General features: G+C 40.6%; 1 protein-coding gene across 1 annotated transcript; it reads right to left on the reverse strand.

The window, feature by feature from the left end:
• Positions 1-4,995: 4,995 nt before the first annotated feature.
• PHF6 (PHD finger protein 6) lies at positions 4,996-14,521 on the reverse strand. The gene is made up of 11 exons (XM_053474201.1): positions 14,426-14,521; positions 13,044-13,157; positions 10,100-10,272; positions 9,645-9,746; positions 8,883-9,016; positions 7,826-7,869; positions 7,412-7,575; positions 6,955-7,098; positions 6,363-6,467; positions 6,070-6,203; positions 4,996-5,594 (listed from the first exon to the last, which is right to left on the reverse strand). The coding sequence occupies exons 3-11, from the start codon at positions 10,235-10,237 to the stop codon at positions 5,465-5,467; spliced, it is 1,095 nt and encodes a 364-aa protein (XP_053330176.1). The 5' UTR covers positions 10,238-10,272; positions 13,044-13,157; positions 14,426-14,521; the 3' UTR covers positions 4,996-5,464.
• Between the last annotated feature and the right edge of the window lie 311 nt (positions 14,522-14,832).

A 14,832-nucleotide genomic window follows, 5' to 3' on the forward strand; every position in this document is an offset into this window, starting at 1 on the left:
CTTTTCGTCCAAAATTAGTGCTGACCTCACAAATGCTCTACTGGATGAACGGGCATAAATTCCCACAGAAACTCTCCAAAATCTTGTGTAAAGCCTTCCCAGTAGAGTGTCGGCTGTTATGTCTGCAAAAGGGGGGGACCAACTACATATTAATGTCTATGTGATTAGAATGCGGTGTCGTAAAAGTCCCTGTTGGTGTAACGGTCAGGTGTCCCAATAGTTTTGTCCATATATATAGGTTCTAACCATGCTGCCTTGTAATGAGCAATACAATGTCCCAGTCTTTATCATCCCGAGAAACTTTCTATAGGGAAGAGCATACAACGGCGACCTCCAGATCTGCAAAACAAAGTTTATTGGAAGCATGTGAAAGGAAGGCAGTGCTGCATCACATTACCCGGTGCAACAATGTATTTAAAACACAAGAAAGAAACCATGTGGGTCTTCTCCTTCAAGAAAGTCCTCGTGAACGGACCTGCCTGGTGAACGTAGGAATTAGGCTTGAATTGAAGAAAAATGAGTTACATTCACTAAGAAACAGGTCAATGATTAATATCTATTTAAATATAGTTATCATTAGATAAGGTTATGTCAACTATGCAGTTTTTGTACTCTAAGGTTCAGCAAGGGTCACACTCACAGATAGTCGCTCAGCACCAGTTCAGTTTGGTTTATTTAATTTAGCAACACGGGCAACGTTTCGACCTTCCGTTCTTTATTGAGCCATGACAACAGTTGAAAAGAAATAATAATCAGCTTGCCAATATATAACAATTGCTTGTTCCCTGCTTGCATGCAAACCCACTCACTAACTACACTCCTGTTTTATTTTTCACGCTGTTCTGGCATTCACATCGCTGCTGGAGACTAAGTCTCCACTCCTGCTTCTCCAAAGCCAACAGGTTCTTAAGAAGACGACGCTAATAAAGTACGTTCAGATGTTGTGCTGTTCTGGGAGTCGTTTTGCTTCTCACTTGTCACTGAGCCAGCAATGCTTTTTATAAGAGGTTCCTGTTTTTAGAAACGTACGAGGGTCACATTCCAGTTGACGCTCAAACAGTTCTTGATCCTTTACACGTGGCCAGCAAAGCCACCTCATTACACAGACTTCTCATTCCGTGGAGTATGTGTAGTAGGATTGTCTTACCAGATACCCCGAACGTTTCTTTTATCAGGACATCCTTCTGAATCCCACAGGTTTTACCCCAAACCCACCAAATTAGACATATGACATTCAACCAAACCAATGTGTCCAAACCACCACCACCACCACCACCCACGGTGAAAAGGTTGTCTCATTATTATAAAGTAATAACTGCTGCATTTATCCGAGAATATAAGGCTGCTATTAACTAACGTGCTGTCGTTGCCCACACCGAACCCCCCCACATGAGGAATATTTCTCGAGAAACTGCAAGATGTGTAAGCTATAGAATTATAGAATATAAAACCTTCACGGCTGAATCTAGGACCAGAAGTTTTTTTGCTGATTTTCTAAATGCAAATACCACCAAAAAGTTTTCAGTTAACGTTTTCCTATTTTTATGTAGCGGATTAATCCTAGCTTGGAGTCACCCGACGGCACCAGGCACTGTAGGGTTGAAAAGATTTATCACCATAGCATGGCACCACACACACAGCATGAAATATGTGTATTTATGATGTGTTAAATCAGCCCCTGCCCTAGATCTATGGTGAGTACATACTGCCTGGTTGAACGTGAGCAACCATGTTTTACCATAATAAAAATAATGTCCAAATACAACCTGCTTGTAGGCAACGCATGGCCATACTTTGGGCAAACTGCAATCAAAGTTCACCTTGTTACAGAAAGTTTATAAAAGAGACCCCCACAATCTCATGCTCTGGCAGTTGCAGATCCTAAAAAAAAACCACCGTCAATTTAGTGGTTTTATATAATAAAATGTTTTGAGCTCTCTCTGTTTTTATAACAGCGGGTGGTATGTTAGAGTTACACACACATACTTAACCTTTTCAGCATGAAGCACAAACATATGAATAGCAGTAATAAAATAAAGTAAAGGATTTGTAGTAGTTTTAATAGAAAAAAAGTTTGTTACCACAGTTCACATATATAGTAAAGCAAAGGAATATGTGGCATTTCACCCCAAAGAATCGTCACTGGTTTATCTACAGGTACCAATAACGTCAAATATTTCTGTATAACAGTAAATGTTGTTCCAGCATGGAGCTTTAGCAATCACAAGTAGAAGTCTACATGACAAATGCGTGTGTGTGTGTGTGTGTGTGTGTGTGTGTGTGTGTGTGTGTGTGTGTGTGTGTGTGTGTATTCATTATATCCACACATCTCTAAAACAAATGAGAAAATTAATGCATGTAAATGTTACATACTTCGTATAAATAAGTTTGTCATGCCTAGCTAGTAAAGCTACAATTACAGACACAGAAACAATGACATGTCACTAGCCTCAAGATGCTTGTCAAGAATGTACAAATACAATTATTTACATTGTAAGGCACTTTGCAGACATAATATAACAAATCAGTACAATATATATTATAAAGTAGCGGCTTGTGTTGTAAATATATTAAAAAAAACAAAAAAAAAAACATACATTTGACATTTACAATGTATTTGAGAATTGTTAAAAACACTGTTACAGCAACATTTAGGAACAGTATGAGGGTAGACAGATAGGGAGAGAAGATGTTACATAGTGTTTACAGGGTCATCAATAGGACCTAAGCAATGGCATTACGATGTGAGCGGTACAACCTTTAATCCCTTGGTTCTTCCACGTCCTAGTTAGACTTGCGTGTAATAATTATGTTGGTGAAAGACATGGATTCTGATACTTTTCTCTTTGAGAATTTGGGAAGGTCTTATCCCAGCAGACCAGGGGCTGTGAGGCGCAGGACACGCAAAGCTTGTGGGAAGTACATTTTAGGACACCCTACATTGTGTTTTTTCTCTAAACCCAGTAGAATCAGGTTTTTGGTTCTACTGATTAGGGAACTAAACAATATTCACTTAACTGTCCTGGCTGCTTTATTCCCATCGCAGCTGGTTTCCACAGGGAAACCAACACAAAGCCCACGCCATTAAACGCTCGTGAAAGTAATGACGGAATGTATTCATGCAATGGAGACGAGTTTAGGTTAGAAGTAATGGCAAAGCTATGAGGTGCTTCAATTATTGTAAAATAAATGCGATACTTTTATTTAGGATTTTCATACCTTGCGAAGGCTGTTGAGGAAGTTCTTGGGAATTTTTTTTTAGCGGTGGCTTTCTAGATGCTGTCATTGTACGTCTGTGGCTGCTTTACTTTGCCCTAAAGAGAGTTTTGCAATTCTTGCGTACCCTACACAATGCAAGCTGTAAACACTAGAATTCTCATCAAGAAACCAAGCAATGCAAAGCTGTAACAGTGCTCATACGTAAGCAATGCGAGCTGTAGTTAAGATAGCCAAGTCTATAATTTGCCATTAAAATAAGGTTCACAATTTATTGTTCAGAACCAAAATGTCAGAATAGCCCAATGTAGAAGCACGCAAATATTGTGCTTCAAAAGAGATCTTTAAAAAAGGGAAAAATAATTTAAAAAAAAAAAAGCCTTAGGGGGAAAAACACGAAGGAAAAAACATTTAAAAGAAAAAAAAAGCAGATCTTTAACAGATTATCTGGATGACATCAAACTATCAAGAGGCTAACATGCATTTAAGGACATTTGTTTAAAATTAAAGAGTTGTAACTGAAATGAAGTGTGTTGTACATAACTAAAGCTTTTGACGCAATTTCCAAGTATGGTGAAATAATTGCGTATCGCTGCACTAACCGCAGGAAGATCCAAGTTGTATAGAACTAGAACTTCAAGTGAGTTTTTAGTTCCACTATAGCCTATAAACTAAATAATTCCGGTTACCAGCATTTCTAAATGATACCACTACACGCAAAGTAAACTCCATTTTTTGGAATTTATTCTGTCCGTGACAATTACAGATTCAGACAGCCTCAGATTTTAAAGATTACACATAACAGAATGTGTAGCAAAGCAACTTTGGTAAACATAAAAATACCGACTTCTTAAGTTATTCACATAACATTCAATGAGTACGACCAGTACGACGGTTCCTTTGATGCCTGTCCTGGCTGCACGGTTATTTGTACCTTTGTAAAATAAACTGTTTAGTACCGGCAGATATGGCCAATGAAGCCAACACCGTGCCTCTTACCTACTGCTGACCGATCTGCTTTACAGACTGCAGTCTCCTAACTGAGCAAGGAGCATTTTCTACCAAAACAATGAATATAATCCACATGGATTACAGACAAGCAAGCTATTGCTTCATCACTGTAGGTAGAGCGCAATTCTTTACTGGATGTAGTGCCGATTTATTTTAGATAAGCTCTTGTTAATGGAACTACGAACAATTTGTGCTTAAAAAAATAAATAAAATAATTGAAATGCCAAGACAGGTTATTCTTCTTGAGCTACGGCTTTGGGCTTTAAGTGCTATCACCAAGTCCCAGTCCAGCTAAAAAGCAACTCTAGTTTTCCGAAAGAGCCTGCTAGGGATGAAGGCTTCAGCGGCCTTCACCTGCGATACGGTATGCCATGGAGTAATGCGCTTTCACGGTCCCCTATCTCTCTGAAATTTCGGTGTGAAATGTGTCATCACATTAGTTAATGCTATTAATGCACTAGATATTATGCATTAATACTAGCTAGCTCGCTAAATTTAACATCCCGCGTCCATTACATTTACAGACTTTGGAAAAGGCTTACATTCATAACATAATTGCCAGAAGTTCAGGAGTCTGGGAAGTTAGAAGCAATCATTTCCTCTTTGCGACAAGCTGTTGATGTCATGGGACAACAAATCTTAAAGAGAAGTTGAGTTTATATAAAAAGTTTAGAGACGTATAAAAGTAATCAATTGCCAGTAGTTCAGTTCTCATCTGTTACACTGAGATGAAACATAACTTACTTTCATTCAAAACTCCAAGATGGATATTCTAATACACATTTCTTTATTACTAGCGCAAATCCTATTACTAGCATTCTCTAAAACGCAAGAGTTTTGGCAACATAAAAAAAGGCAAGTTTTATAATTTCTCCAAAATCCTCTGACTTGGCTCTATGAAGACACTACGGATCCCTTAAACAGCAGAAAAAAAAATGGAAATATTGGAGGTGGAAAGAGGCAACCGATTGAAAAAAAGCACATTCTTATAAAATATTCATAAAATATAAATATGAAGGTGGGGAAAAAACCAACATGACCAGATTACAAGTCAATGTCATTTAACCAGGCGCTGCCATTTCATACTTACAAAATTCAACAGTTGAAAAAATACATCTTTTCCCCCCATTCCCATGCAGTCCTTTTCACAGCCTCAGATAAATAGTCATCTATTACAGAACTTAAAAATTTGCCTGCTCCCCCTCATCACAAACGGATGGCGTATCCACAGGAACCCTTAATTTCCATTGAGCTGCTGCGGAGTGCTTTCACAGGGCCCACAAGCTGCATTCCCCCGATTTTTGCTCTCGCGTTCTTCATCCTCCTCATCTCTTTCATCGTTTCCACTGTGATTCTTACAGTAAAGTCTGAACAAACAGAATCAGGGGTATGGAAAAGGTTATATTGTACACAGACAAGGAAGCACATTTCTTGTAACGTTTCTGTCTTCCTACCATCTGGTAACTGCTATTTATCTTGGTATTAAATGCTCATATATTACGCCGGGTTATTTAAAAGGAGAAGTCTGCTAGCGCACACCTCCGAACCATTTCTCAAAACAAAGTGCTGAAAATAGTTATAGTTGGACCTTCGAGAAGTTTTACATCAGATCCAGCTCCAGATTCTGAGTAGTGAGGAGTTTACAAAAAGCTGCATTAATGTTGAATAGGGGGATTTCTCAACAGTTACTAGGAGCATAAAACACTACTGTTCAGCCGCTGTAGCCATGTACCCATCTGAAACAAGTTAGAATAATGGAAGATGATTTTGTCTGATAATTGAGAAGTTTCCAGAATTCTACCTTTGCAATCAACGCATTTTACTTAAACGTTGAGAACTTACTTGTAAATGCCTCGTGACATGTTTTCTATATATTTAGCTTTGTCCTCCACCCCGCAGTGATAATGATAGGTCTTTACACAGGCCTTGATCTCACAGCCGATGGTTGCGCCTAGAAGGCCACACAGTGTACATTTCTGCACAGAAGAAATAAGAATTCGTCATACAGTTAGCAATGTATTAATGTCATTTTATACAATTTAAAAAAAACATGTTCTGTGGCATTTACGAGATATGATCACATTTGGGAGAGAGTGCTGGAACACATAGATAAGTGACAAAGAACACCCATTTACCATGCGCTTTCCGCGTTTCATTTCTTGGATCACGGTTTTTATATCAAAATCTCCAAATTCCGCCCTTGACGTTGTTGTGAGCTGGACAGTGCCAGATGAGAATAGCTGTGCATAAAATATATATAAAAAAAAGAACACACCTTAGACCACTCAGGAATACCAAATCACATTGCTGCGAAGACAATCATCACAAATTTCACATTAATGGCAGTTTAGTAAGCGACTGAATAAACCATTTAGTTGATTTCCATCTGTTTTTGGGTGCAACCTCCACCCCCCGCAAAAATGTTTAGCAGCCCTATAGGTGCAAATTATAAGGATTTATTTTGATTCCACACGGACTCGGAATAAGGTAAGAAAATTGAGTGAAAAATCTGAACTTTATTCAGCCTAAACTTTTCTTTTTTCCACGCACTCTGATTCCTCTTCTGTCCGATGCCCTTAATAAGGGCGACCACATGTCCCCTAGTCGGGGATACATATTAAAGATGGATTCTTCCCACTTAAGGGGCAGCCACTGTATTATTTATCTACCTTTATAAAAACCCATTATTCTTCCAGAACGAGGGCCATTGAAGAACAAAATATGTACCATGCATTTGTAATGAGCTGCAGCCTTTTTTGCATTAAATACATGGAGCTTGCCTCTTGTCTCATTCTCTTCATCACCCGCATGACAGAAGCCACACTTGGGTCTTGTGTCACTCGGACTGCTTCTGTGCGGTGAGCGGTCTCTCTAGTGAGGGGGAAATACAAAATAGAAAGAGTGAAAAATACCACAGACGCAGAAAAGACCATGCTTTGTATTATACAGAAAGTTATTTACTGGTGGAAATTTAGCTGCACTGAAATGCGAATATTCCTCATATCTAACAGCATCTGTGACTCATTCTATCGTTCTCAATAGAAGGATTGCGCCATACATGATCTGCCCACAGGCCCACGTCAATTTGTTTGAGCCGTAAAACTTTTTTGGACAGTCTTAACTATTGAGAAAAGCCACAAGAAACTTCTAAAGTTAGGTGTTAAGTTAGTTAAGTGGAACTTACACTGGAGCTACTTTCGGTTTCTTCCGTGCAATGTGACGATGAGAGTCTGCTGTCATCGGACTGCCCTCTGGAATTTGCGGACCGTGATTTGCCCCGGGAGCCCCTTCCTCGTCCGCGGTGCGGGGAAGGACTCAACTCCTGAGCGTCTAACCCTTCTAACTCATCTGACGAGAGAGGCATGAACAAAACATGGTAGGCAAATGCACTTTTGTGTTAGAAGCGCCTTCTCTCACACATTATCCGGATAATGCCAACCAAGAGAACACAATATACCTTATACATTTTGAAAAAACAAACACAGCTTTATGTGTCACTTTTTTATATAATTAAAATTTAAAAAAAAACTTGGTCATCTGGGATTTTTATTCTAAAAGTACATTACTGAGTATTCATTGCATAAAATATGATATTTACCTTCTAAGTCTTGCATATGTTCCTTATGCTTCCGACAAAAAATCCTATAGTGGAGAGAACATTACAATGTCAATACGCCCACATTATTTATATATATCATATTTAACCAAATACAAACAGATTTCAGCTAAATTAAACCCATTTTTGGTGTGACCCCCCTTGTTGCCTTTTCTAGGTACACTTGCAGACAGTTTCAGGAACTCGGCAGGTAGTCGTTACTTCTCTCTCTCCGTGTGATCCCAGACAGACTTGATGATGTTGTGATCAGGGCTCTGCAGGGGACATACCATCACTTTACACTGAATGTTCTTAATGACTTTGGCTGTATGTTTGGGGTCGTAACGCTGCAGAATAAATTCGGGTCCAGTCAGATGCCCCGCTGTTAGTATTACATGATGGATAAGTATCTGCCTGTACTTCTTAGCATCGAGGAGACCACGCATTCCTTCGCCAACCACTGCATCTAAAGTCCATTTATTTTTGATTCTTGAAAATACCGTGGACAGAACATTTGGAAACCCCGTCTGCCTGGGAGAGACCTTGGTGCGCTCAGTACTGCCACGGTGTACGACTTCTGACATCAAACTGTTTTTAGCGAGCTCACCTTGTTAGTGGGTTTGTTTGCTCCTCACCTACTTGTATTTCCCCCACACACTTGTTTCTGTTACGGATTGCGTTTTACCTGACATATTAAATTGATAATTATCACCCGTTTGGTATAATCATACACCGAACTTTATGCCTACAAAATTCCTGACTTTGTATAAGTGTACCTAGAAGAAAAATAACGATGTTTTTAAGGCAAAGGGTGACCACACCAAATATTACTTTGATTTAGATTTTTCTTCTATTCAGTCATGTTGCATCTTGCAAAATAATAAAATAAACTACAAGCATGTCTTTTTGAAACTTACTTTCCAGCATTTCCCCCACTCCTGCCTAAAACCCTTGCAAAGAACCATATAGAATTTGAATTATGTAAATCCCTTGCGACGTATATGAATAGTAAACAACAAATATTTGGAAGCAGTGCTATCTGACAGCTGTACGGCCTTACATGTATATTCCTTGTGATGGGTTTTCCCGGATCTGCGCTTTATCATGTAACGCGCAGTGATAATGGTACGTCCTCCGGCATGTTTTCACATCACAGCCAATGGTTGCTCCTGGGCAATGGCACAGGGAACACATCTGTAGGATAAAACATTTCTATAAAAACCTTACCAGTGGTAATTAATACCATGTTATTGTTTTATGCTCAAGGATAAAAATATTTTTCCACAAAGCTAAATAGATCTATATATACACAATCTCCCAACCCTGATCTGTACTTTTCCACAACTTTGTCCCTGACCTGTTTGGAGAGCTCATTGATCTTTATGGAGCCCCTTGCTCAGTGGTGTTACAGACTCTGGGGCTTTCTACAGCAGGTGTAAATATACAGAGATCATGTGACAGATCATGTGACACTTGGGTGGACTTTAATTATGTGACTCCTGAAGGTAATTGGTTGCACCAGATCTTATTCAGGGGCTTCATCGCAAAGGGGGTGAATACACACGCATGCACCATTTCTCCATTTTTTTATTTCTTGGTTATTTTCTTCATTTCACTTCACCAATTTGGACTATTTTGTGTATGTCCATTACATGAAATGCAAATAAAAATCCATTTTAATTCCAGGTTGTAAGGAAACAAAATAGGAAAAATGAATACTTTTGCCAGGAACCATCATTTTTTTGTCAATTCCTATTGTACAATTACCCTGTATTTTACCGCCACATTGTTACACCAAGAATCAAAGAGTAATGACGCTTACCAACTTTTTGCCCCTCCTCAGCTCCTTCTGTATATCTTCTATGGAAAAGCCGCCTAGATTTTCACTGTCAGATTGTGAAGATACTAGTGCTGATGAGAAGAGCTGCAGAACAAGACAGCATTCAGTTTATTTGTCCGCGGGACAGGTCCTGATTTAAAGAGGAGACCTGGCTGCCATAATGCGTTGACATTTTATTTTTTGAGATGTACGTTACAGAAAATCCTTCAGCTATGAAGAGAGTAAGGACCTTACCTACAGAGCACTAAAACAGGAGACAGCCTCATAAAAAAGCAGACACGGGGATGATGTGGATTTACTGAATAATCAGATTTATTTCACTTTATATATTGTATGTACCAGCAAACTGCTGCTCTAAGCTAAAAGGATAATGAGACATATTGATCGCACTCTGCTGCGATGTCATGCTAACCATACATCTGCGATGTCATACTAACCATACATCTGTGATGTGCTGCCACCTTCAGGTTGTTTGACATCAATAACTGGCCACATTCTTTCTCCCGGTTCGATCTGCAGAAGCCGCACTTCCGCTGCCGTAAGGAGCCCTTTTTCTGTCCAGTCGAGACAGACATGACTTGCTGCTCTCACAGAACAGGCTTACAAGAGACTGTAGAAAGAAAGAAAAAGAGAAAAAAAGTAATAAAGCACAGCAGTTATCACTACAGTCTAGACTACTATACGCACTGGTATCCTACTACATTGCACAGAATTAACACACAACCAATTCATTCTCTCTAAGATGTTCTAAACCAAGGCACCGTGAAGGAGGTCTGCTGGGCATCTACCCTGGTAATTATTATTTTATTATTATTGTTTTATATAGCGTCACCAAATGCCGTAATCCATTCCATTAGCAGTCGCAGCAAATCAGGTCACAGAAGCCTTTCACAATTTCACAGCAGGTGACATAAAAAACACACCGGGGAAGAACTCGCCCCTTCAGTTCTACACATTGTAAAGTAAGGTAAGGCAGCAGGGCCTGCGCGACCGATGTAAGCGGGTGATGAACACGTGTTGATGTCACAGGTACACAAAAAACAGTACTACTCTGTCACAGGGGTGGAATAAAATTGCGAGAGCTCTTTAATAATCCGATGTGTATTTACAAATGAATCTAACGAAGTGGCAAGTCATGGGCACTATGCCCACAAGATAGCACAAGAAGCCACAGATAGCAGGTTCCACTCCACTGCCTGCCACAGACCCGCGGAGGCAACTACAACCCAACTGCAGCTCTGCGCGCAACACGAAACGGGGAAAAACAGTAGGATTTCCGCCTTGGAATCATTGCTGCTGCTGCTGCTGCTTCTTTTACCTCTAACAGGAACGCACCTTTTTGCACAATCATTAATCCTGCCTCTTGCATCCTATTGTTCAGATGGAATGAGAAACAGACACACTGGACAATGGGGCCAATTCACTCCCCGACTTCTTCATCGATTATCCATCGACCCCCAGTGAGCTTCTGCTGCAGGAAGAGCTTGGCTGGCCCTGCGTAATGCATGATTAGTGAGAAATTGTAAACCCTTTGACTTATACATCATACAGGGCCAGCTCAGCCTTTTCTGCAGGAAAAACCTATCGACATTGGCCCTAAAAAACAATAGTGAACGAGGGTGTTAACACACCAACCCTCCCAACAACTGTCCCTTTAATGAAGGACCCCAATGACTTACAATAATTGCGAGATTTATATTTATGCAACTACATTCCATTTCTCTTCATACCTTTGCTCTAAGAATCGGACACGATTAACTAATCTACATGTATCCCGTTTAAAGCCGATTAGAAACGTGAGAAACAAATACAAAAAGAGCAAAGTTTGAGCTGCAGCCCCCTGTTTTACACCACTCACCGAGCCGGGGCTGACTGGCGGTGTGTGGTGAAAGAGTGCATACCATGAACGTTTAAAGGGACCATTTAGCTATCATATGATAACGACAGCCAAGGTGACCCCTTCAACACAGTTATTGTATTGCCTTCCCCGATCCCTGGCACCTCTCGTCATTCAGTTTTATTAATTGGCAATTCCGCAATTTAGAAATGATAAAACCAGCCCCCCCTCCTCCACTAGTTCTACCTAATCTAATGAAGGTTTATAAGAAGCCTAACGGGTTAATGTTGCTGTTTGAATGAATGTTCAATTCTGAACACATTTACATTTGCTCCCATATTATTTGCAAAACACAGCTTTAGTTTTCTTTCTGTTCTAGTAGCTTTTGTTTGAGCCCAATCTTCAGAGGAGCAGCGCGTGGCGACACCGCAATGTCTTGGCAATCATGCAATAATCTCACGCCGCTTCTCTCCCGGTGAATCAGCAGCCTGGATAATCAAGAATTTACCCGGCGCGCACTGCTAACGTCTGCATTCAGCAAAAAAAAAAAAAAAAGCCTGCCAATTAAAAGAAATCTGCGACAATAAAGCCTTGATAAGATCTATTTTGGATAAAAACCAGCACATTTAATCTCATGCGATAGTATTGAAGACGGTGACTAGGATATACCCCTTACGCTCCTTGCACTCTATGAAGTATTAACATGGCTGCGTTTCTCCAACTCCTACTTTAATGCAAACCTATCCAATAGCTTAAAGTTCAAGATAAGAACCAGCCGAACGGCGAAGAACGGACCTGGAAACACAGGAGATCTTCTGTTCAAACGACGGTTCAGAAAACAAGCAGAAGAATCCTTTTCACAAAATGATTAAATAATCTGCATCTAGAGAGATATACGTGTTCGTAAAGGAAGCATGCAGCCCCCTGAAAGGATATTCGGAATTTCAGTAACCGCTCCAAAACGTCCCTGCATTTTTTAAAGGCCCGATCCCAGTAAGCTGCATCGAGCGCTCAGCTGGCCCTGTATAACATATACTTAAACAAGCAAGATCTATTCAACGTCTACCTACACAGCATTGAGATTGATATGTTTATTATGCAGGAGCAGCTCAGCCCTTGATTCTGGAGACACTCTATGCTTTTGACCATTGAGAATGAATAGAGAAGTGACATTTCTCCTTTTAGTAAATAATCCCAAAAAGTTTTAAAATCTGCTTTATGCCCAGCGACAGTAATGATTTCTATTCTTTCCCAGAGTGACTTGTGTAAGGAAAATAGCGTTAAAACGGTGACAAACGATAACTGCTGTGTGTGCGTGTCTGTCTGTCTCTCTCTGCATGCGTGTGTATGCGTCTCTGTGCATGTCTCTTTCCCACTACATGCAAGTTTTATGTGCCGACACTAAAAACCAAGATTCTAGATATACTAGATGATGGATGGACTTGCAATGTTTCATAAGGTAAACTGTTTAAAGATAAACAAGAATTCTGATGTAATACAAATAAAAACAATACACCTTAAGTAACTTAAACTGTTATCTTTACCAAACAGGTATTGAAGCCAACGAGAGAATCCCAACGCCCTGCGGGTAATAACCACGGCAGAATCAATGAAGTGATCCGGCATCCAGCCTGCATGAGAAACCAAAGCGGACGGGCCTGTGGGGTTTTAATAATCAAAAACTGGTGAAACATAAATATACAGTATCACATTTAAATACGTAAATATTCATCATCACACTCCTACAGGCTATCCCGACATCTTCAAAGTCAAGACGTACAGGATCACATAGTTTACATATTAACTAGGAAAGCTGGAAACAGCATATTTGACCCATAAAAAGTCCCAGGAAAGTCTTGGGAAAGGTGTGCGGCCCGGATGGAAATATAAAGAAAATACCACCAGCCCAGCAGCTTAGGACAAAATTAAAAGGATGGTTTAATGTTCCATGCAGCCACTCCAACAAGTCATGGGCCCTTTAACCTGTAATAATAAATCACTTGGGCCCCGCAGAATACTTTGATGAGCGAGCGCCGAGTACACCCCTGGGCACGACGGCACAAGAGGAGATTGGTCAAAAAATAACAGCCAAAGAGCCAAGAATTGGAAGTGTTCAAACAAACCACAGAAGGTGCTTTCCTCCCAATGTCTGCTTCAAGCAACCACAACGGGCTCTGGAGCTGCAGCTTCTCATGAAAGCCAAGTGCTTTTTAAAAGGGTTTCTTTCAAAGCGCTTTAATATGTATTCTTCATCGGTACTGCTGCCCATGGAGACAAGCTTCTACTTAAAGCAAGGGTTGTATTTTGTCAATTTTCTAAAGAAGGCATTTTAAAGTATTCATAAAGTACTTTAAAGGCAATTTTTCTATATGGGACCGTCGGGGACATTAAACTGTCCCGCTCTACCCTCATCTATTAACCCGATCACATCGGCTTCCCGTGATACATACATGTAACTGTCCCGAATCTCACAGACTTCCTTATGTTTTTATTGTAGTGACATACGCTGCGCCACCAGACCAGGTATATTTCACTAAAAGCAAACGCCCGACATGCCTATAATGTATATTGTGTGTTTGGGTTTAAGGGGGCAGCATCCGCTGATCTACAGAAAGCAGGTACACGGGTCTCCTCCAGGCTACTGCCCCCTCAAAACAGGACCTTCTCACCTGTCTACACTAATTTATATATATATTATATAGAAGCTGTACCCACTTCATTCAAACAGCATCACCCACTAAACTGCCCCATTTTATACCGTCACCCACCCGTATCATAACCCTGCGCCCCTCAAACCGCCTCATTTTACCACAATGGGGTCCGGGGGCTGCAGGAGGGCCTCCCCCCAGGCTGCGACTGCTGCTGCCGCCCCCGAGCCGGCACATTTTCCCCGTCCGCTCCCCATGCCTCATGAGCAGAGACTCACCCTCTGCCCCTGGTGCCTACAGCCGCAGCAGTCAATGTGATTACAGGAACAGGATCCGTAGAGCTGGAGTGTTTGTTTCCTTTCATTCGACGACGTACAACGTGCTGACGTCACGGAAGCGGCGGGAACAGCCGTCACCCTCCCCTCTCCGCTGACATCACGCAGTAACGCTTCCCGTACTGCCCGGCCCTTTACATTAAACTTATTGAGCTGCGGCATTCCGGAATGCTTGATTTCATATTTATTGCGTTATTTGATAAATTATATCTCCGCTTTTAGTTATGACATTTAATGAATAGTAATAGAATGGGTGACAATCAAAAGCAGGGGTTACACCAGAAAGGCCACATTTACCTCACTGATTTACTGGGGATAAATAAAAAAAAATACGAACTGTGAGAGAATTG

The sequence above is a fragment of the Spea bombifrons genome, chromosome 8, assembly GCF_027358695.1.
Source record: "Spea bombifrons isolate aSpeBom1 chromosome 8, aSpeBom1.2.pri, whole genome shotgun sequence".
In the NCBI taxonomy this organism is placed as follows: domain Eukaryota; kingdom Metazoa; phylum Chordata; class Amphibia; order Anura; family Pelobatidae; genus Spea; species Spea bombifrons.